The sequence below is a fragment of the Astyanax mexicanus genome, chromosome 10, assembly GCF_023375975.1.
Source record: "Astyanax mexicanus isolate ESR-SI-001 chromosome 10, AstMex3_surface, whole genome shotgun sequence".
Lineage (NCBI taxonomy): Eukaryota > Metazoa > Chordata > Actinopteri > Characiformes > Acestrorhamphidae > Astyanax > Astyanax mexicanus.
Window position 1 is genome coordinate 32,664,126 of NC_064417.1, and position 20,211 is coordinate 32,684,336.

The 20,211-nt window shown below is 37.9% G+C and overlaps 1 protein-coding gene across 2 annotated transcripts; it reads left to right on the forward strand.

The window, feature by feature from the left end:
* The first annotated feature begins 528 nt into the window (after nucleotides 1–528).
* Nucleotides 529–6,378, forward strand: adh5l (alcohol dehydrogenase 5-like). 2 transcript variants are annotated; one of them, XM_007245517.4, is made up of 11 exons: nucleotides 529–628; nucleotides 1,111–1,171; nucleotides 1,305–1,406; nucleotides 1,603–1,753; nucleotides 1,950–2,037; nucleotides 2,139–2,358; nucleotides 2,455–2,715; nucleotides 3,613–3,745; nucleotides 3,883–4,021; nucleotides 4,144–4,240; nucleotides 4,354–6,378. In XM_007245517.4, the coding sequence occupies exons 2-10, from the start codon at nucleotides 1,154–1,156 to the stop codon at nucleotides 4,193–4,195; spliced, it is 1,164 nt and encodes a 387-aa protein (XP_007245579.3). In that variant the 5' UTR covers nucleotides 529–628; nucleotides 1,111–1,153; the 3' UTR covers nucleotides 4,196–4,240; nucleotides 4,354–6,378. The 2 variants fall into 2 exon arrangements, with proteins under 2 accessions (XP_007245579.3, XP_007245580.3); XM_007245518.4 differs by lacking the exon at nucleotides 4,144–4,240.
* Nucleotides 6,379–20,211: the final 13,833 nt, after the last annotated feature.

A 20,211-nucleotide genomic window follows, 5' to 3' on the forward strand; every position in this document is an offset into this window, starting at 1 on the left:
AAGTGTCTTTTATAATATTTTTTTCAAAGAGCGATTTAATAAAGTGGGGTGTAAAGTCTCTCTCACTCTCTTTCTCTCTTTCTCTCTTTCTCTCTCTCTCTCTCTCTCTCTCTCTCTCTCTCTGTATTCTGCTACATTTATTTTGAATCCCTGCAGGTTGTCAGTTATTTAATTAAACAGTATGTTTTGTTTTTGTTTTTGTGTTATAGAACGTTTGGCATCCACAGTAAATTTTTAAAAAACTTTTCAAACAAGCCCAATTTGGATGAAAAACCGTGAACCTGGCAACTCTGTTCCTGCTCTACTCCAGTAACACCCACACAGTAGTGCTGGTGTCACACACGAAATATATATATATATATATATATATATATATATATATATATATATATATATATATATATATATATATATATATATATATATATATATATATTTATTTTAAATATGAACAAGAAATGTGTGTGCATTTTTGTGCATTGATTGGAAACCACAGAAAACATTGTGCTGTTATGAGGTAATGCCTGTAGAGGGCAGTGTTGTTGACAGTGTTCAGTAATGCTGTGGAAGGTGTGTAGAGAAGAAGCTGTAGAGCAGTCAGTGTGAGTCAGTTCTGTGCAGATTAAAGGTCAGTAATATTTGTATTTTTACAGTGTGAGTTCTGTAATACAGCCTGTACTGATCTATAACTACCCTACTCTCACACACCTGCTCAGTAAAATACACTCCGTGCAGTTTAATCACAAGCACAGGCTTCAGTTTAGTGTATACCTTCAGTTACAGTACTGAAAGACTGCTCTGATTTACTGTTCAACGTCTTCAAAATGCATTTCAAACATTTACTGTACATTACCAGCTTTGTAATTTATCATGTATGTATAAATACATTTTACATTGGCCTGTCATAATAATTATTTTTGTTATATATGTGAACAAACATACACATTAGATATAAGATATAATGATTAATAAATATTATTGAAGTCATTTCCATTTACTGTATGACAAATGATTGATATATGGTTATTTGTTTCAAGGGTTTGAGTGTAGAAAGGGTGTTGTGTTTTGTAATTTATTTATGAATGTATTATGTACTTATTTATTTTTTAGAATAAAGACATATACTCCATCTCTGATTGGCTGAGTGGCTAAAATGGGAACTGATAATCAGGTAAACTGCTTGTGGTATATTAATTAATTCAATCATTTGTCCTTTGTCATTGTCATCGCTGGTCTTTTTTCCATTTCCCATATATTTTCTAAGTAACACAGTAATGATGTTGGTGTGTTTACCTGTGCTGCAGGTGATCAGGTGTAAGGCGGCCGTGGCCTGGGAGGTGGGGAAACCGCTGAGTATAGAAGAGGTTGAGGTCGCTCCACCCAAAGCTCATGAAGTCCGAATTAAGGTCATTGTTCAGCTGCAGGCCTGAATGTACATTACTAATTTTCAAAATTCATATAGAATTACAGACAAATAGACAGACAAATAAGTGGGTAGTAAGGTTTATTGATTGATTGATTGACTGATTGATGTAAACAATTTTTTTATTCATTGCTGAGTGTTCTGTTTTAAGAACAGTTTTTGTTAATGTGACTTTTCAGGTGGAAGCGAGTGGTGTGTGCCACACAGACTGGGCGTATCTGTATGAGTGTGGTAAAGGAATGGCGCCCCGCCCCTTTCCACTAATACTGGGACACGAGGGGGCTGGAGTGGTGGAGAGCATTGGGCCAGGAGTGCTAGGTTTCTCACCAGGTACAAATTTTAAACACACGCTCACACACACAGACACACACACACTTTCTGCTACTGCTACTTATTTTTACATTCTGCTGTTAGTTGATTAGACAGCCATTAAATCATACACTAACCTCCAATTGTTACCGTTTAATATTTTAAATAAATTAAGGCTCTTCTATTATTATTATTATTATTATTAATCTGTTTACAGGTGATAAGGTGATCCCCCTGTTCCTGCCCCAGTGTAAACAGTGTGAGTGCTGTCTGAGCAGCAAATCTAATCTGTGCTCAGAGAACTGGTAGGAACAAACACACTGTAGTACTGTACTACTGTAAAGCTGTACTACGAAGAAAGTAGTTCTGTACACTGAGTATCTCTCTCTCTCTCTCTCTCTTTCAGGGAAAACACTCAGCAGGGTGTTTTAGCAGATGGTACGAGCAGGATCACCTGTAGGGGGCAGCAGGTGTACCAGTTTATTGGAGTTAGTACCTTCAGTGAGTATACAGTGGTACCAGAACACAACATCACCAAAATCCACCCGGATGCCCCGCTTGACCGGGTCTGCCTGCTGGGCTGTGGAGTGGCTACTGGATACGGAGCTGTTCTGAACACAGGCAAAGTGAGTTTGTGTGTGTGTGTGTGTATATACATTGTGGATCAGACAGTTTTATTCAGGTTGTGTTTAATGAAGCTAATACTCAGTTTGGGTCTGCAGGTTGAAGCCGGTTCAGTCTGCGCTGTGTTCGGTTTGGGTGCCGTGGGTCTGGCTGCCGTTATGGGCTGCAGGAACGCCGGGGCCAGCAGGATCATCGGCGTCGACATCAACCCAGATAAACTTGAGATCGCCAAGAAGTTTGGAGTGACGGAGTTCATAAACCCTAAAGATCACAGTAAACCCATTCAGGAGGTTCTGAGAGAGAGGACCGGCGGAGGACCCGACTACAGCTTTGAGTGTGTGGGGAATGTGGCTGTTATGGTGAGATTAATAGATATTCTGAGCAATGTGGCCCTAAAATAATATCACAAAATTGTAAGGATTTTTTTCAACAATATCTTTTTACAGTAGTAGGTAAAAAGATTTTGGACTAATAGAAAATAATAACAACATAATGAAAATTATGTAAAGTAACAAAAAAATAAAACTACCACAAATCTAAAGTGCAGAATATTTACTGCATGCATTTAAACTGCAGATATAAACAGTTATACCAAAAATCCCCTTAAAACCGCTAAACCAATACAAAATAGACTCTATTCAAGACAGAATATTGCTATTATGATTGATGTAGATTTTTTCAAATCTGTTTAAAGATTATACTGATATTGTGTGATCTTGTATGATGCAATATGGAACAGACTTATTGCATCTATTACTGGACTAAAGGATATCTTTATTGCCTGCTGTGGTTACTATTAATTTATTATTATTTGTGTTAACAATCTTTGATATTTTCCATACAATTATGTAAGTAAAGGATTAAATTATAGGTTACAGTTTGATATAACATTAAAGTGGCAGTCCGTATTATTTAGTTTTTAAACGGGAAGCTTATTTTTGAGTGAAGAAGGGATGAAATATTGTGTTTAATGGTACCAGTGTGCTGGAACGACCATCTCTGCTAAGAGTAATATATTAATTCTAAAAACTGGGGTGTTGGGTCGCTTTTCGTGGGAGTTCTTCCGGCCACGTCATGCGTCCTCATGTACTTGTATCACATGTTATTTTATTTAGAAAGAAAGAAAAGAAAAGTCAGACATATTTAAGGATTTGCATTCTGTTCTTTTCTACTTCTTCATGAAAATGGGAATAGTCTTTTTGGCCCAAGATTTGAATCTGTGAATTCTAACAGTTAATGTAATGTTTTACCACCAGAGGGCAGCACTGGAGTCATGCAAACCAGCATGGGGTACCTGCGTGATTGTGGGCTGGACAGAGCTGGAGGACATGTCCCTGGCACCTATAGACCTCCTTCTGGGACGCACTCTAAAAGGAACATATTTTGGCGGTAAGAACACAGATCAACAATGCTCTTATATAATTTGCACTGGTATAATTGTGTTTAAAGTATAATTTAGTAGAATGTATTATTAATAATATCGATATGCTTTTGATTAATATTAATATTATTAATATATACCCAAGGATGGAAGAGTGTGGACGGCGTGCCCCGGCTGGTGGAGGACTACCTGAGTGGTCGGCTGCTGTTGGATGAGTTTGTGACCCACACACTGCCCCTGGATCAGATTAACCAGGCCTTCGAGCTGCTGATCAGCGGTAAAAGGTGAGGCGGATGTTCCCCCAACTAGACAAACTTAAAAAAAATTGCTTTAATAAGTATACAGTACGTTATTAGAAGTGTTTATTTTTTACTGTTTTTTATTTATTTTATTATTTTTTATTTAGACACTATATATGTCCAACAACACCCAGGCATCCTATGTTATACATGCGTTAGGCTACTTTTAAGGAAGGAAAGAAGGAAAAGGAAAGAAAATGAAGTGTAGGTTAATAGTTTCAGAAATTACTAAAGTAATTATTTAAATAAAGGAATTTTAGGGAAAAATGTATGGAATTTAATTTAATTTAATTATCACATCTTTTTTTATCTCTCAGTATCCGCACGGTGATAACACTATGAGCTGAAGCTGTCATCAAGTCCAAGTTTTGCAGCCATTACATCATAACATCTGCTGTCAAAATGACAGCAGCATCAGTCACAATGATGACCAACCTCCATCACTAGAGCAACAGCATCAGACAGTATGACATCATAAGTATCAACATAATCCATCATCTGCATTGCTTTGACATCTTCGGGTGAAATGTTGATGTCCTCTATCACAATGACATCCTCAGTTGCTATAACAACAGCAACATCAGTTAGAATGGTGCCGTCCTCAGTCATTAAGTCACTACAACATCATTGGTAAAAATAAAGAGGATTCTATGTTTACAATGACATCATCAGTTAAAATAATGACTGACCTCTGTTACTATGGCAAGAGCATCAGTGGCTGTGACGTCATCAATATCAGTATCAGTCAGATTTAATCCACGCTCTGTTGCTGCAAAAACAACATTGGTTTCTATGACCTCATCAGTCAAAATGTTGTAGCTACAACAGCATCAGCCGCTGTGACAGCATCAGTCCAAATGGTGATGTCCTCTATCATAATAACATCCTCATTTGCTATAACAACAGCAACATCATTCAAAATGATGCCGTCATTAAGTCAGGACAACATCATCGGTCATATTAATGATGATTCTGTGACAACAATGACATCAGTCAAAATGATGATCTCAACAGCATCAGTCGCTGGAATGTCATCAATATCAGTCGAAATTATTCCGCTCTCCATTACTACCAAAACGACATCGTTTGCAGCTACAAGAGCAACAGTCACTTTAACAGCATGAGTCCAAATGGTGATGTCTTTTATCATAATGGCATCCTCGGTTGCTATGGCAACATCAACAGGAGTCAAAATGATGCCGTCCTCTGTCATTAAGTCACTATAACATCATCGGTCAGAATAATGATAATGGCCGATGACCTCTGTCACTATGGCAACAGCATTGGTTGCTGTGATGTCATCAGTATTAGTATCAGTTAGAATTATGCCACTCTCCATCACTGCAATAACTATGTTGGTTGGTATGACTTCATCAGTCAGAATGTTGTAGCTTACAGCATCAGTTACTTTGACAGCATCAGTTTAAATGGTGATGTCTTCTATCATAATAACATCTTCAGTTACTATGACAACAGCAAAATCATTCAAAATGATGCCGTCCTCAGTCATTAAGTCACTACAACATCATTGTTCATAATAATGATAATTCTGTGACTAAAATGACATCAGTCAAAATAATGAATGACTTCTGTTACTACGGCAACAACATCAATATCAGTCAGAATTATTCCGCTCTCCATTACTGCCAAAATTACATTGTTTGCTGTGACATCATCACTCAGCATTTTGTAGCTACAACAGCATCAGTCAGTATGACATCTTCAGTTGAAATGGTGATGTTTGCTATTACAATGACATCTTCAGTTGCTATGGCAACAACATGCGTCAAAATTATGCCGTCCTCAGTCATTTAGTCACTATAACATCATTATTTGTAATAATGATTCTATCCGACAAAATTATGACGTCTGTCACTAAGGCAACAGCATCAGTTGCTTTGACAACATCAGTCCAAATGGAGAAGTCCTCTGTAGGTACAGCAACAGCATAATTTGCTGGGATAGCATCAGTCAAAATGGAGATGTCCTGTCACTATGATGACATCATTCATCACTATGACAGTGGCCACAGTTTCCAGCACTCTCAGGGATGTGTTTTTCATGAATTATCTGAACACTGTGCAGAAAAACAGACCAATGCCACCTGCAGCACCAGCAGCAAACATCAGAAAATCCATGAACTTATAATATATAATATTATAAGATATATAATATAATATGTAATATATCTCTGTCGTTCATAAAGTCTATGTATGGGTAATGAGCAAAACTCTTAGGATGGAACAAATATCTGTTATCAGAACAAAAAACACAGATAGACAGACAGACAGGTGTTGTGTGTTTGTATTGGGACTGTAAACAGGGTTTGTAATAAAATCAGCCTTATAAAAGTGTGTGTCTATGTTGATTTTGACTTATTTTCTATACTTGTTCCATAAAGATGGACTTTATCTCATTATTAGAACTCCTAAATGGAGTTCTTTCTTCCTGAAAGTCAAGATCATTATTAAAACCAAGCTCCATGCGTGGGCTACATTGTATTTTGTACATTTAGTCCGGTTAGTTTTGGTTTCACACTGCAGTTTAGTGACTGAGCGCTAGGGGTGGGCGATATGGCCCTAAAATAATATCACAATATTTCATGGTAATTTAATGATAACGATACTCTTGCCAATATGACAAAACACTGAATTAAAAAAAATATATATATTTTTTAAATACACTACTGCAACAAAATGAAAATTAATTGTATTATTGCATACAATATGATATGGCACACTGAGATATGAATTATATCAGATTTGTAACAGAAGTTATTGATCCAGAATGGCATGATAGTAATAATGCACTCCAAATATCTCCATATATCCAGGACTAAAGTAAAATAAATGATACTGGACAGATATAATCTCTAGTCTCTAGTAGATAAATATTGGGAAAAGAGAACAGAGTGAATTTGCCTTTTGCTAAAAACAGCAATAAAGTAGTAACTTGATGTGATAATTAGGAGTGTGTGATATGGCGTGATATTTCAGGGTATAATATTGTTCATGGTATTCAAAAATGAGTCTCCCTATACTTCACACTGATTGGTTTCTAAAATTGTGTGAGTTGGACAAAAGCGTGTTACCAATTCAGCGAGCTGCACTTTCCAATTATTGTGCCTAATTCCACCACCCTGCCAGAATTCGACTCCCTTCAAGTGCAGGTGCATCCTGCTGCAGCATGAGTGTATCAGATTCTGTTAGATCCCCCTCTGATTTCTTTTATTTCTGTTTATATATAAGGGTTAATCTACAGTTACAGTAGATGCAGAACTCACCAGCATAATCTGTTTTAACCTATACCTCCGCTTAATGCATCTGCATGTTGAGATAAGTCGGATATCGCCACAACACTGCTTCTTTTTCTTCTTCTATTGTTTAATGGGTGATGATAGCCTTCTTAATGTCCGGAAAAAATACATTGCCTGTACATCATCTCTATTAAATCTGCAAATGCACACACACTGCTTGTCTAGTCCCAGTAGAAGAGAAGTGCTGCCAGTACAATAGGACTTGCTGTTGGCCCTTTGCCTAATGCTATTGTCCTGAGTTGTGTGCTAAAGGGGTATAACACCCCCCAGTAGTGGATTTTTGGGGTTCATATATGGGCTAAACGCATTAAAATCATCTTGCATTTCCCTAATTTAGCCACTAGATGGCAGGCGTGCACCATGAACCATCTGCCAAACACTCTTGTCCTGGATCAGCATCCCTGCACCCATCTGGCCTTGCTTCCAGTCCAGTCCAGTCCAGTCCTCCCAGTCTGACCCCTCAGCACTTTCTGTGTTTATATGCACATCCCAGTATACAGGCTCCACAGTGCCCTTCGCTGCTCTTTGAAACCATTATCCATCATCCACAACACTATCATCTGACACACCAGCCTCCGACCGCACTGCCGGGGCCGGCCTGCACAAACACAGACTGGTCACAGTGGACGCCGGGGGCCCCTGGGGGCCACCGGGGGGCCGGAGCGCTGTGCTGTGAGGGTCCGGGTGAACTGTAATATTATACACTGATCTAATCTAAGGCTCCAGAGGCCTAGAGTCACACCAACCCATCAAAAAAAACAAGGCATCAGTGTTCAACTCGCACATTTTCCTCTTCTCATTCCTTCATATCCATCACTTTCTTTACTTTGTCTTTCTTTCATCCCTATTGTGTTTTTTTCTCTCACTTCATTTCCTTTATCTCTCTCTCTCTTCCATTCCCCTCTGTCTCTCTTTTTTCTCTCTTATTATTTATTGTCTCTCTATCTTTTTCTCTCTCTCCCATCCCTTTCTCTATTGCTTCATTTTCTCTTTTTCTCCATTTCTCTTATCTCTCTTATTTACGTCATCTCTTTATCACTGTTTTTTATTTTTCTTGCTTCTCTTTCTCTATCCATTCTCCTCTTCTTTCTCTTTAATTCTTTCATTCTTTACTTCATTTCCTTATATTTCTATCAATTTCCACTCCTTTATCTCTGTATCTCTTTCTTTACCCTTCTCTCTATGCTCTGTTTTCTTTCATTTTGTTCTGTATTCTTTCTCTTTCTTCTTTACTTTTTAATTTCTCTCTCTCTCGTTCTTGTTCTCTCTCTCTCTCTCTCTCTCTTTCTCAACATGTCTCATCAATCAGTGTCTCACAGCTATGGTGCGGCCCTTACTCTCCTTTAAGAGGAGACAGAAGAAGCTGCAATACAGACATCAAAGGGAGAGACAGAGGACAGACGAGTGGAGACAGGTGCTTAGTCACACTCACTGGCCACTTTATTGGAAACACCTTTTGTACTTGAGCTTCCACTCACTGGCCACTTCATTGGTAACCCATAAAGTTTGACCATGTGCTTCCAGAAACATCTACTAACTTGTACTTCTCTTGCCACTTCATTAGGAACACCTATTACGTTCTTACATCTTATTTGCCAAGTTATTCAAACCCGCACTGCGCATCAGGTGTTCTGATACAGTGTCCAGGGAGTGTGTGAGTGTGTTATGTTATCATGATGTAATTATCTTGTCTCCGAGGTGCTCTAGAGTTTGAAGCTGTTTCAGGTTATTCAGGTGTTTTCAGTGCTCCGCTGTCGGATGCTTTGATTGACAGCGAGAGATATAAACAGATAACAGCGCTGTATAGTTTTCTCAGATTGCCAAAACACATATGAAGAGCTGCTGGCGTGTTCTGTCAGTCCACGCAAATATCACCCCGTTACCCCAGCAAACGTGCAGTCAGCCAGCACATCCCCGCTCGGGCGCAGAACAGCCTCATAAAGAAAATTGACAAACACCCAAAATGCCAGCGTAGGTAAATACTGCCGCGCAAATATAGCCTGCAGCAGAAAAAATGTCAAAGGGGCTGAGTTGTCTTTCACAATATTTAGATGGGGATCAAAAGATTTCTCCCTTAATTATTATATTTAGTGAGTGCATGTGTGTGTGTGCGTGTGTGTGTGTGAGAGAGAGAGAGAGAGAGAGAGAGAGAGAGATACTGCCAGATGGTGGCACCGTAGGCCCATGTCCCAGAACTGCTTGAGTGTAATGGAATTCTGGCCTGAAATATCAGAATATCTAAAAAGACAACGAGAGCCAATCAGCACTGAGCTTACAGAATTAACTTTATTAACCAAAACATTTATGTATGTGACCCGTATGTACAGTGCCAGTCAAACGTTTGGGCACACCTCCTCTCATTCAGTGTGTTTTCTTTCTTTTTATGATTTTTTTTTTACATTGTAAATTTAATATGGAAGACATTAAAGCTATACAGGAACACATCCAGAATATGTTTTATATTTTAGATTTTTCTAAGTCGCCACATTTAGCTTTGAGGACAGATCTGCACACTCTTGGTATTTTAATCTCAGTGTCTTTATTAGGTAGAGTCACCTGGAATAGTTTTTTCAGCGTCTTGAAGGAAGGAGTTCCTGGAGGTGCTGAACAATAGTTGTTGCTTTTCTTTCATGCTGTGAAGCTCCAGCTCATCCCAAATCACCTCAAATTACCATCTCAGTTGATCAGGTTTAGATCAGGGGATTGAAGAGGACTAACACTTTTTTGGTTTACTACATAATTCCATATGTTTCCCTTAATTGTTTTCACGTCTTTAATATTATTCTACAATGTAGAAAATAAATAAAATAAAGAAAAAAAGTAAAATATTTGACTGGTACTTGTATCTAGCGGAAAATCACTTGTTACATTCGTTATCTTGAAATATTTTATTTGCCTTAGGGGTTCAATAAAACATAACATCATGACCACCTCCTTGTTTCTACACACATTATCCATTATTTTAACTTCACTGATCATATAGGACACTTTGTAGTTCTATAATTACAGACTGTAGACCTGTATCTGTTTCTCTGCATTAAAGAAGAGCAGGAGGTACTGTAGCATGCTGCTAACCACGGCTAGCACTTCTGTACCATAAGCATTTACATTGGACAAACCGCTAGCTAATATCACCTGGCTTACCAGAACACTCAGGGTTCCTCACTGTGGCTTTGTTGGGTGGCATTAGCCACTAACCGTGGCTAGCCTTAGTGGAAATCTGCAAATCTAAGCTTATTGTAAATAAATGGAATCACTTTACTCACCCAAATAAACATTTTTTAGGCGAGAAATCTGTGTAGATTAATGTCCATTGCCCGTTTGACTTAAAAAAAAAAGTTTTTATTATTTTTTTGTTTTAAAAGTTACAGTTTTAGCTTAGCTTAGCTTTACAGGTCTCACCACCCAGGGGGAAGACCTGCTGAATTATAAGGAAAAGATGGTGACACCCCTGTTCTGTACTAGTGATGCATAATGTGCCTTAAATTTAGGTGCGCCTTGTGTATGAAAAACGACCAGAAAATAGATGTTTATTAATAGTGTGCCTTATAGTACGAAAAATATGGTACTTTCTAAGTAAGTGTATTCTGTAAAAGACACAATACATATTTTTGTATTTTACAAAAAAAATTCATCAAACTGTAAATCATAATCAAACAGTATTAAAACTATTTCAACTAATTCATACTGTCTAAACTTTAGACATGCAGCGTATTCCCTGGAACGATCAAGGATTGTTACAAATCACCCAGTCAATGATGAAGCTGTTGAGAAAAACAAACACAAATAAACCAACTCTAACCATCAAAACCATTTAAAAGCTTAAATCTGCAATTAAAACCGTCGCTGTGTTCTTCTAGCTTTAGTCCTGGTTCTGCTCCACTTTGATGAGCGTTTCTCTAAAAACGAGGTTCTTTCATGTGATGTTTGCATAGCAAAGTAAAGTAAAACGTACCACCTTCAAAGCGGAGAACAAGAACCGACAAAATCTTTAAATGAGTGCAATCAGAGGCTGGGACACAGTAAAGCCTCAGTGACAACGATAATGAGTAAAACAAGTGTTTCAAAGAAAGAGAGAGAGAGAGAGAAAGAGAGAGAGAGAGAAAGAGAGGTAGAAAGATGTAGAGTAAAGCCCGGCTGCTATGGTAGATTGGGTCTGTAAGTCGGGTAAAGACCACCCTGTGTTTGAGCAGTAAATCCTAACCTTTAACACTAAAGCCACCCATGTCTGAGACTTCCCCGGCCTGGGACTCAACCCTGCACCCCCCCAACACCTCCCTGCCCCCAAACCTGCCCACAACACCAACACTGCCAACACACCTGCAGGGAATCCCCCACATCACACACACTCACACAGGCTAGCAGAGGCTAATGCTATTTGACCATACTATACCATACTAAATACTACAGTAACTTTTCTGGAACAATCTGGAAAGTCTAGAAAGTTACTCAATTAAAAGCAAGATAAACATTTTTAATAATCTTATAAAAAAAAAATTGAGCAGATGTCCTATGGCATACTGTACTTTAAAAGTTCTTATAATTGTTAATAAGTATAAATAATAGAATGAAATCATATAAATTAAATTAATAAAATATTTACAAACTGTCCTTAACAAATGGGTGTAAAGAAAGACTGGAAGATTATCTTTGGCCATAGTTAAGTTTTTAAAAAGAAATTACTTTAAAAGATATATTTTTGCCTTAAAATAATGTACCAAATTATAACTTTTTCCTTTCCTTTTTGATCCTTTCTTTTTTTAACATTTTAATGATTATTTTAAACATACTCTTAGTGCCTTTTTAACTTTGTCTTTAAGAACAATTTAGCTTAACTTCATAAGAATTGTATTATTTCTTGCTTATATTTAAATACTTATATGTATTTGAAATACATGTACTTACATTTTGTTGTTGTAAGATTTGAAATAATAACATTTTTATGAAGTTAGGCTAAATTGTTCCTAAAGACAAAGTTAAAAAGTCACTAAGAATGCACTTAAAATAATAGTGTTAAAAAATGCCCTTAAAGAAAGAGTAAAAAAGGAAATGGAAAAAATCATAATACAGTACATTATTTAATGATAAAAATATATATTTTTACTTATCTTTGTGGATAAAAAAGTTAAATTTATTTAGAGGTAGTTTTTTAACAATCCCAGTTAGTAACACAATTAAATAACTAATGGAAAAATCTATTTTTTTTTTAATAATTTAGAAAAAATCAACTAAGAAGAATAAAACAAACAACAAGGACAGTTTCAGACTCTCTGTGAATGGGCCCGACTGCGGCTGCTGGTAACGGCAGGCAGACTGGATTAGTGGGATGACTTTACAGAGCTTAGGCTTTAATCAGGCATTTTAGCATCTAAAACAACTGATAGGGCTAATTGATGGGCTGAGATGCTGGTCAGGTTTTGAGAGAGCTGTAATGTGTGTGTGGTTTAGTGATGGTGTAACAGCAGGCCGTGGTTCTGGCGGTGCTGGTCGGGTGAACACTGGCGGTGCTGGGCTGGAGGATTTGAGGTCGGGTTGAGCAATGTGTCGCTAAGTCTACGAAATAGCAAACAACACCCACATTACACCACCCAGAGTCTGAGAGTGTGTGTGTGGGAGAGTGAGGTGTGTGTGTGTGTGTGTGTGTGTGTGTGTGTGTGTGTGTGTGTGTGTGTGTGTGTGTGTGTGTGTGTGTTTGCAGGGTAATTACATAATTACTTTGTTAACACACTCTGTCTGGGTTTTCATGGCTTTGGCGCCTGTGAGTCATGTGATGCTTCTGAATATACGTATATTTATACTGTATAGCAACAGGCCAGCTATAAACATGGCGGCTTTAGCTCAGGTGTAAGTGTGCGATTATTTTGCTTATTTTAAAAGCAACAACCATAACCAGTCTCACTTAGAATTTTTACCTTTTTTTAAGTAATTTAAACTAAAAATAAGCAGAAAATGTCACCAGTCAAGTTATTGTGATCCTTTTGTCTAAATTTGAGATTTAGAATGAAGGATTTTTTAAGATTATGCTTATTTTAAGAAATTATATTACAAAAAGAAATAGCTGTACCACTTTAAAATAAGACTACCTTTATAAAAGGTTTATAAATGGTTTAGCATTAGTTTATCATTGGTTACTAATTAGTTTGTAAATGCCTTAAAATGATCATTAATGATCAGTTATGTGGCTGTTGGTCCACTATTTGGCAAACAACAGGTCTATGTACATTTCTACGTATGTGTTATAACTGATTATTAATGATTTTTAAGGCATTTACAACCTAAGTAGTAACCATTAATAAACTAAACCAGTTATAAACCCTTTATAAAGGTAGTCTTATTTTAAAGTGGTACCAAAATAGCTTACCCCTTCTGCCAGAATTTTTGGTTCATTAAACACTGCAAAAAAACAAAAACCAAAACCTTAGCAAATTAAGATATTTAATTTCACTAAAGATTTTTTGTCTTACTTAGCATAGTACGTCTAAGATTATTTTGCTTATCCTAGGAATATTTAAAGAAGAACACCTTATTTTAAGAATTTCAACTCAAAATAGTTACAACATAGTTAAAAGTCAAGTAGATCTGATTCTCTTGATCAAATCAAAGCCAAAAATCTGTGATTTTGCCTTATTAAGTTTTACTTCATTCATTTTGAGGTTGCTTATTTAAAAAAAAATGAAGAAGGAAAAATTAGCTTACTCCATTGGCAGATGAGGAGATGTCATAGGTGTGATTTAAATATTTTTTTAAAAATAAAAATCTTCTTTGAAACAGAATGTCTGATATCTAAAATGGAAAAAGCCTGGCCCCTATTATGTTTCTGTTTTATCTTGGGACTATTAAAAGCCCCAGATTAGACTTGCTCAGTGTCCTGGCCCCAGTTCAGAGATACTGTATATTTTAACCCATCTTCCTTCATTGCCTGATCTGGTAGATTCAAAATTTTATCTCAATTCAAAAAGCAGCAATAAAGCAGAGATAAGTAAAGCAGTAATATGCTCCCTTCATTTAGTCCCATGCAATACACAGGAAACTGCATTCGGGACAAACCGCAGCCAAGCCATTTCCCTCGAACTAAGACATATAAATAGTGTCTTGAAAGGAAAACATTTTTATGATTGTTGAAAATTTGAAAAATTTTAAAATAGCAAGCCTACTGTATATGAGCTATGTTATATGCATTTAGAAATTCAGCCCAGAATCACAAATGACACCAATATTTGGATAAGGATCTAGGATATTTGTAAATATAGCCATTGACCCAAAGTCTACTTAAGGTCACTGACAACATTAAATGGGTCCAGCTTTCTTTTGTCCCTTGTTTAATTTGAGGAAATTAAACACAGCTTTCACTTGAATACTTTCAATAATACTCTTAAATAAACTGAAACTGTTCTTATTAACTGAAAGATAAAGCTGTGTATAATTAGCATAAAAATGATGAATTACTGTATGATAAAAATGATTAGTCAAATTTCCTAAGGGGAGCATTTATAAAGAAAATAAAATGGGACCAAGAATTGCCCCTTGAGGAACTCCACATGAAAAAACAGAGCATGAGGACAACTTGCTTCTAACAGATAGCCTACATGTTCTATTAGCTAAATATAAAATATGAAGGTTTAGCTCAGGTTTAGTTCAGGTTTAGTGTTTTACAGTGAGAGTCGCAGGAAGAGGAATAATAAAAACGACAGTAATGCAGACGGAATTCCTGCAGCGAGTATTTTGTCTCTCGTCCACACGAACGAGAAACAAACAGCACTAAGAGATTCTCAGACAATCAGACAATGCTCTGACCTCCCACAGCTAAGCCTGGCCTCGGGCCGGGCCGGGCCCTTCACCAGCCCAGGGGTTACACCACATCATGCGCTGCCTGACATCTTCAGTCCGACCTGTCACTTCTTTTGTTCAGCTGTCGCTCAATTCTGACACTCAAATTGAACGTCTTTACTTTTCCAGAGAGAGAAAAGATGAATAAATGTTCTGAAATCATAATCGGAAACAGTTTTATATTGCCTGAAGTGAACACAGGAGCTGTCTTTGTTTGCAGATATAAAACAGACCAGATGTGATCATACCTGTACATATATTCAGAAAAATACACCTGTGGAAAAATTAACAGACCACTTCTGTTTGAGTAAAAAAAAAAACATTGTTGTTTTATTCTATAAACTACTGACAACATTTCTCCCAAATTCCAAATAAAAATATGGTCATTTAGAGCATTTATTTGCAGAAAATGAGAGATGGCTGAAATAACAAAAAATATGTAGAGCTTTCAGACCTCAAATAATGCAAAGAAAACAAGTTCATATTCATAAAGTTTTAAGAGTTCAGAAATCAATATTTGGTGGAATAACCCTGGTTTTAAATCACAGTTTTCATGCATCTTGGCATGTTCTCCAACACCAGTCTTACACACTGCTTTTGATTAAATTTATGCCACTCTTGGTGCAAAAATTCATGCAGTTCAGCTTGGTTTGATGGCTTGTGATCATCCATCTTTCTTTTGATTATATTCCAGAGGTTTTCAATTTTATCTTATTTTTTCCAGAGCTGTACATTACATTACCTTTAATTGAACTGTATAACACTGTATATATATATATATATATATATATATATATATATATATATATATATATATATATATATATATATATATATATATATATATGTGTGTGTGTGTGTGTTTTTATGTGACAACACTGAAGATTTACTAGCAGCTAAAGTGAACCAAACAAACAATTGTGCCCAATTTGCCATTTTCCCTCCCTGGTGTCATGTGACTTGTTAGTGTTACAAGGGCTCAGGTGTGAATAGGCCTGTTAAGCAGGTGAGCAGGCCTGTTAAGTTTGGTGTTTTGTGTTCAGTTCTCTCATAATGGCTACTGGATATTCAACATGGCACCTCATGGCAAAGAACTCTCTAAGGATGTAAAAATAGAATTGCTTTTCTTCACAAAGACGCCCTAGGCTTTAAGGAGATGGATAACACACTAAAACTGAGATACAGCATTATGGCCAAGATCATACAGCAGTTATGAATATTAAACATTAGCTGATGGGTACAGTCATGTTTGTGTATCTGCAACCACACATTTGCACAAGTGTGTATGTGTGTGTGTGTGTGTTTGTGTGTCAAGCACACGCTGTGAACACTTTCTACTCTGCAAATATCGAGCGTTCCCCCTCAGGTGGTAGGAAGCGCTTTCGTCCGCACACACACACTTTTAAATCCCCCTCAGAACAAACATAATGCATTCACACACATTTACTTAATATCAGCTCAGCCGCAGCACACACACATACATACACACACACATGAAATGTCACCCTTGTCCCAGGATACAAAGTCAAAATATTGAGTAAAAGAATATTGAATTAAAGAAAGTTAAACAACCGAAGTGCGGGAGTCGAGTTTTAAACACACACACACACAGTTCTCCACTTAATACACATACACACTTTGGGACCTCCCTGGTGGGCAGATTAGCTGGTACAAAAGCTCTTAATAAATAATAAAAGTCCTCTTCCTTTTTTGTTTAAATAAAAAATGTTCCCCTGATCACACACTTTGAAATCCACCTCAGAACAAATATAAAACACAAACACACACTCATAAAATGGCACACTTGTCCCAGGATACAAAGTCAAAATATTGGTTTAAAAAAAATATTGGAAAAAAAAGGTGCAGGAAACCAAGCTTTTATTTTATTTTATTATTATTACATATTTTTTGCACTTGTCCCAGAATACAAAGTAAAAAAAAAAATATGTATTTAAAAATAAGTGAACGCTCAACACACACACAACGTTATCCATTTAACACACACACACACACACTCTGGGACCTCCCTGGTGGGCAGCTTAGCTGGTATGAAAGCTCTTATATTAAAATAAATAATAAAAGTCCTCTTCCTCTTTTGTTTAAATGAAAATATTTGAAGACGAGGTAAATTAGCCGCAGCGGTGTGAAAGGCATCGCTAATGAGAAGCTGAATGGAGAACTCCTCAGATGACGGCTAATAAGACGGCCCGTTTTAATCCCTTAAACAAACGCTAGCGCGCTAACGCTACAGGGGCTACTCTCTCTCTCCCATCATACATAATGTATATTATTCCACCCTGCTAACCTCCCTCTCTCGCTCTTCTGTCCTCCAACTCGCCGGTAGAGTTCAATTTCATCTCCAAACATATCTCTTTTACTCCAACAGACCCCCCCCCACCACCACCGCCGGCCCCCCACACCACTCAGGCGCTAGGTTTAATTAGCAGGGGTCTCCTATTGTGTCCCGCAGGGGGAGCCGGGCTAAACCTCTCAAAACAAACACAGCCACGCTGGCTTCCCTCCCCGCCCACGCCGCCGCTCCTGCTCCGCCCGCCTGGCCCGGGCAGCCAGTGGCAGGGTGCAGCAGACGGGGCCGCACATGGTCTAAGCAAACACCCGTAATTGCATTAGACCCCCCCACCTCCCACCCCCGCAAGTGTGTAATGCCTCCTCAATCCCAGAGTGCTCGGCGCCATTCTCTTTTTTCCCCTTTTCTGTACAAATGTCGTCCTCCCGCCGCCTGAGAGTGATCTCCACCTGTCGCCCCGCAAAACACAACTCGTGTCTGAGAGAAATTAGCATTAGGATCAACAGCGCTAGACAAAAAACAGCAGATTTATTAGATTAAGAGTCATTTGAGTACAAATGAAATCAGATTTAGTACAAATTATATCGGTTTTGTTACAAGTAATGTAGATTTTGGTCTAAATGATAATGGTTTTGGTCTACATTGTGTTAGTTTTGGTGCACATGCTATCGTTTTTGGTACACATGCCAGCAGTTCTGGTAAAAATGCAATTGGTTTTCCCCCACAATCACAGGGTTCTCAACGTCTTTTCTTTTTTCCTCTTTCCGTACAAATGTCGTCTCCTGAGAGCAATCTCCATCAGGTCTTTAAAAGGCCTTCGGCCTTTAAAACACATCTCATGTCTGAACTCGTTTCAAAAAACAAAAGAAAGCAGATTTACTAGATTAAGAGTCATTTGAATACAAATGAAATCAGATTTAGTACAAATTATATTGGTTTTATTAGAAGTAATATTGATTTTGGTCAACATACTGTCAGTTTTGGTGCATATGCATACATAATTGCAAAAATGCAATTGGTTTTGCTTCCACAATCACAGGTTTCCCAACATCTTTCTTTTTTCCCCTTTCCGTACAAATGTCCTCTCCTTCCACCTGAGAGCGATCTCCACCTGTCCACATTTAGTGGTTGGAACCCAGTCTGATCTGCTCTAAAAGAGAGTAAACATTTTTCTTGGTATCAGAAGTGGGATAGCAATCTGAGATCCAGGTAAACTATTTTAAATTATTTGACTTAACTGTTTACCTGTATCTCTCGAGTGTCTATCCTGCTTAAAATCCTGTGCATTACGTGCAGGTAACTGCCAACAGCATCACAGACCGTGCGTGGTCCAAACATAGTTATAGGTATTTTTGTGTATTCAGGAACATACTGTGTTCTATTAGAATGTGGTGCCAGGCAGTCCTGGAACCTACTACCAGTTCTGGTAGTCAAGCAGTGTTGGGCACATTTTCTTGCTGTTTAATAATTCATTTATTATATTCTTTTGACCCCCACAAGAGAAGATTTTTCTGGTATGTGTTTTTTCAGACTGTTGGTCTTTGATGGTGAAGGTGGTTGAAACAAGACAGGAACATTCCCTACACTGGTTTAACCAGCATAGCCTATTTGTATGTGTGTTTGAGGGTCTGACTTTATGACTAAAATGACTAACATGCTAGTTATATCAGTTAGCTGGATTGGATTGATCAAGTGAAATGAAAGTGAAAAAGGTGGTTTTACTGGTGGACCAACATGGCCATGCTGGTGAACCATCTTTGAAATTTGTCATTCTGGTTGAGAAGCACACTAATAAGGTCACACTGATTAATTATAGTTTTATTCAGGTTGGTCAAAAACCTGTTGACATGCATGACCAGCATTGCCAACCAAAACCAAATTCAACATACACTGTCCAGAAACTGGTTACCAACAAGCTTAGCAGTAGTTTTGGCCTGGATGATTAGTTTTCATCCAGTTGCCCATCAAATACCCACAAAGCTGGATTTTTCAGCATTATCTCCATTTGGTATTGGGGTTAAAAGACCTGAAAAAGTATTAAAATCAAAATGTATTTGATCCATATTGGTTAACAAGCAACCTGAGCTCGCTCATGATTCTACTTAAGTGCAATTGACTCACAGCCCACATCTGCTGGCCATTATTATCAGCCCAGTCTGCCATCATCATTTTGTGAGTAAATTCTGTTGAATATTATTGAGATGACTCAAACGCATCACAAAGCTATTTCTGATTCACATTCGTAAAATGTCATCGCTGTGCTACACGTGGAAATGGAGCATTATTAGCGAGAGCAGAGTGCAAAGGCTAAGACATCAGTGGTAATCCACTGCCGGGACCCTCTCTCAGGCCGGGAGCTGATGAGGGTATGAAAGGCTGGGGGTGGCCTGGTGTTTGTGAGGGAGGTTTAATTTGTGTGGTCGAGGGGTTAGTGTCATAGAAGATAAACACAGCCCACATCCTCGCTCTGATTACGGCTTTAGCGGGTCCTCTGGAGCTCAAGACGGAAAGCCCAGCTTATGTCTGCGCTAGCGGGAAGAGCCTAATCGCAGCTTGAGTAAAGCTAAGTACAAGGACTCTCTCTAGACGCAGATCTCTACGCTACGCTATACTCCATTAGCCGGTCGGCTAGCGTCGGCTCGAGTGGATATCTTCAGATGGTGTTCGCTGCTGTTAGCGCAGTTTACAGTGCTGCTTAGTTAGCATCGCTAAGAACAAAAATCA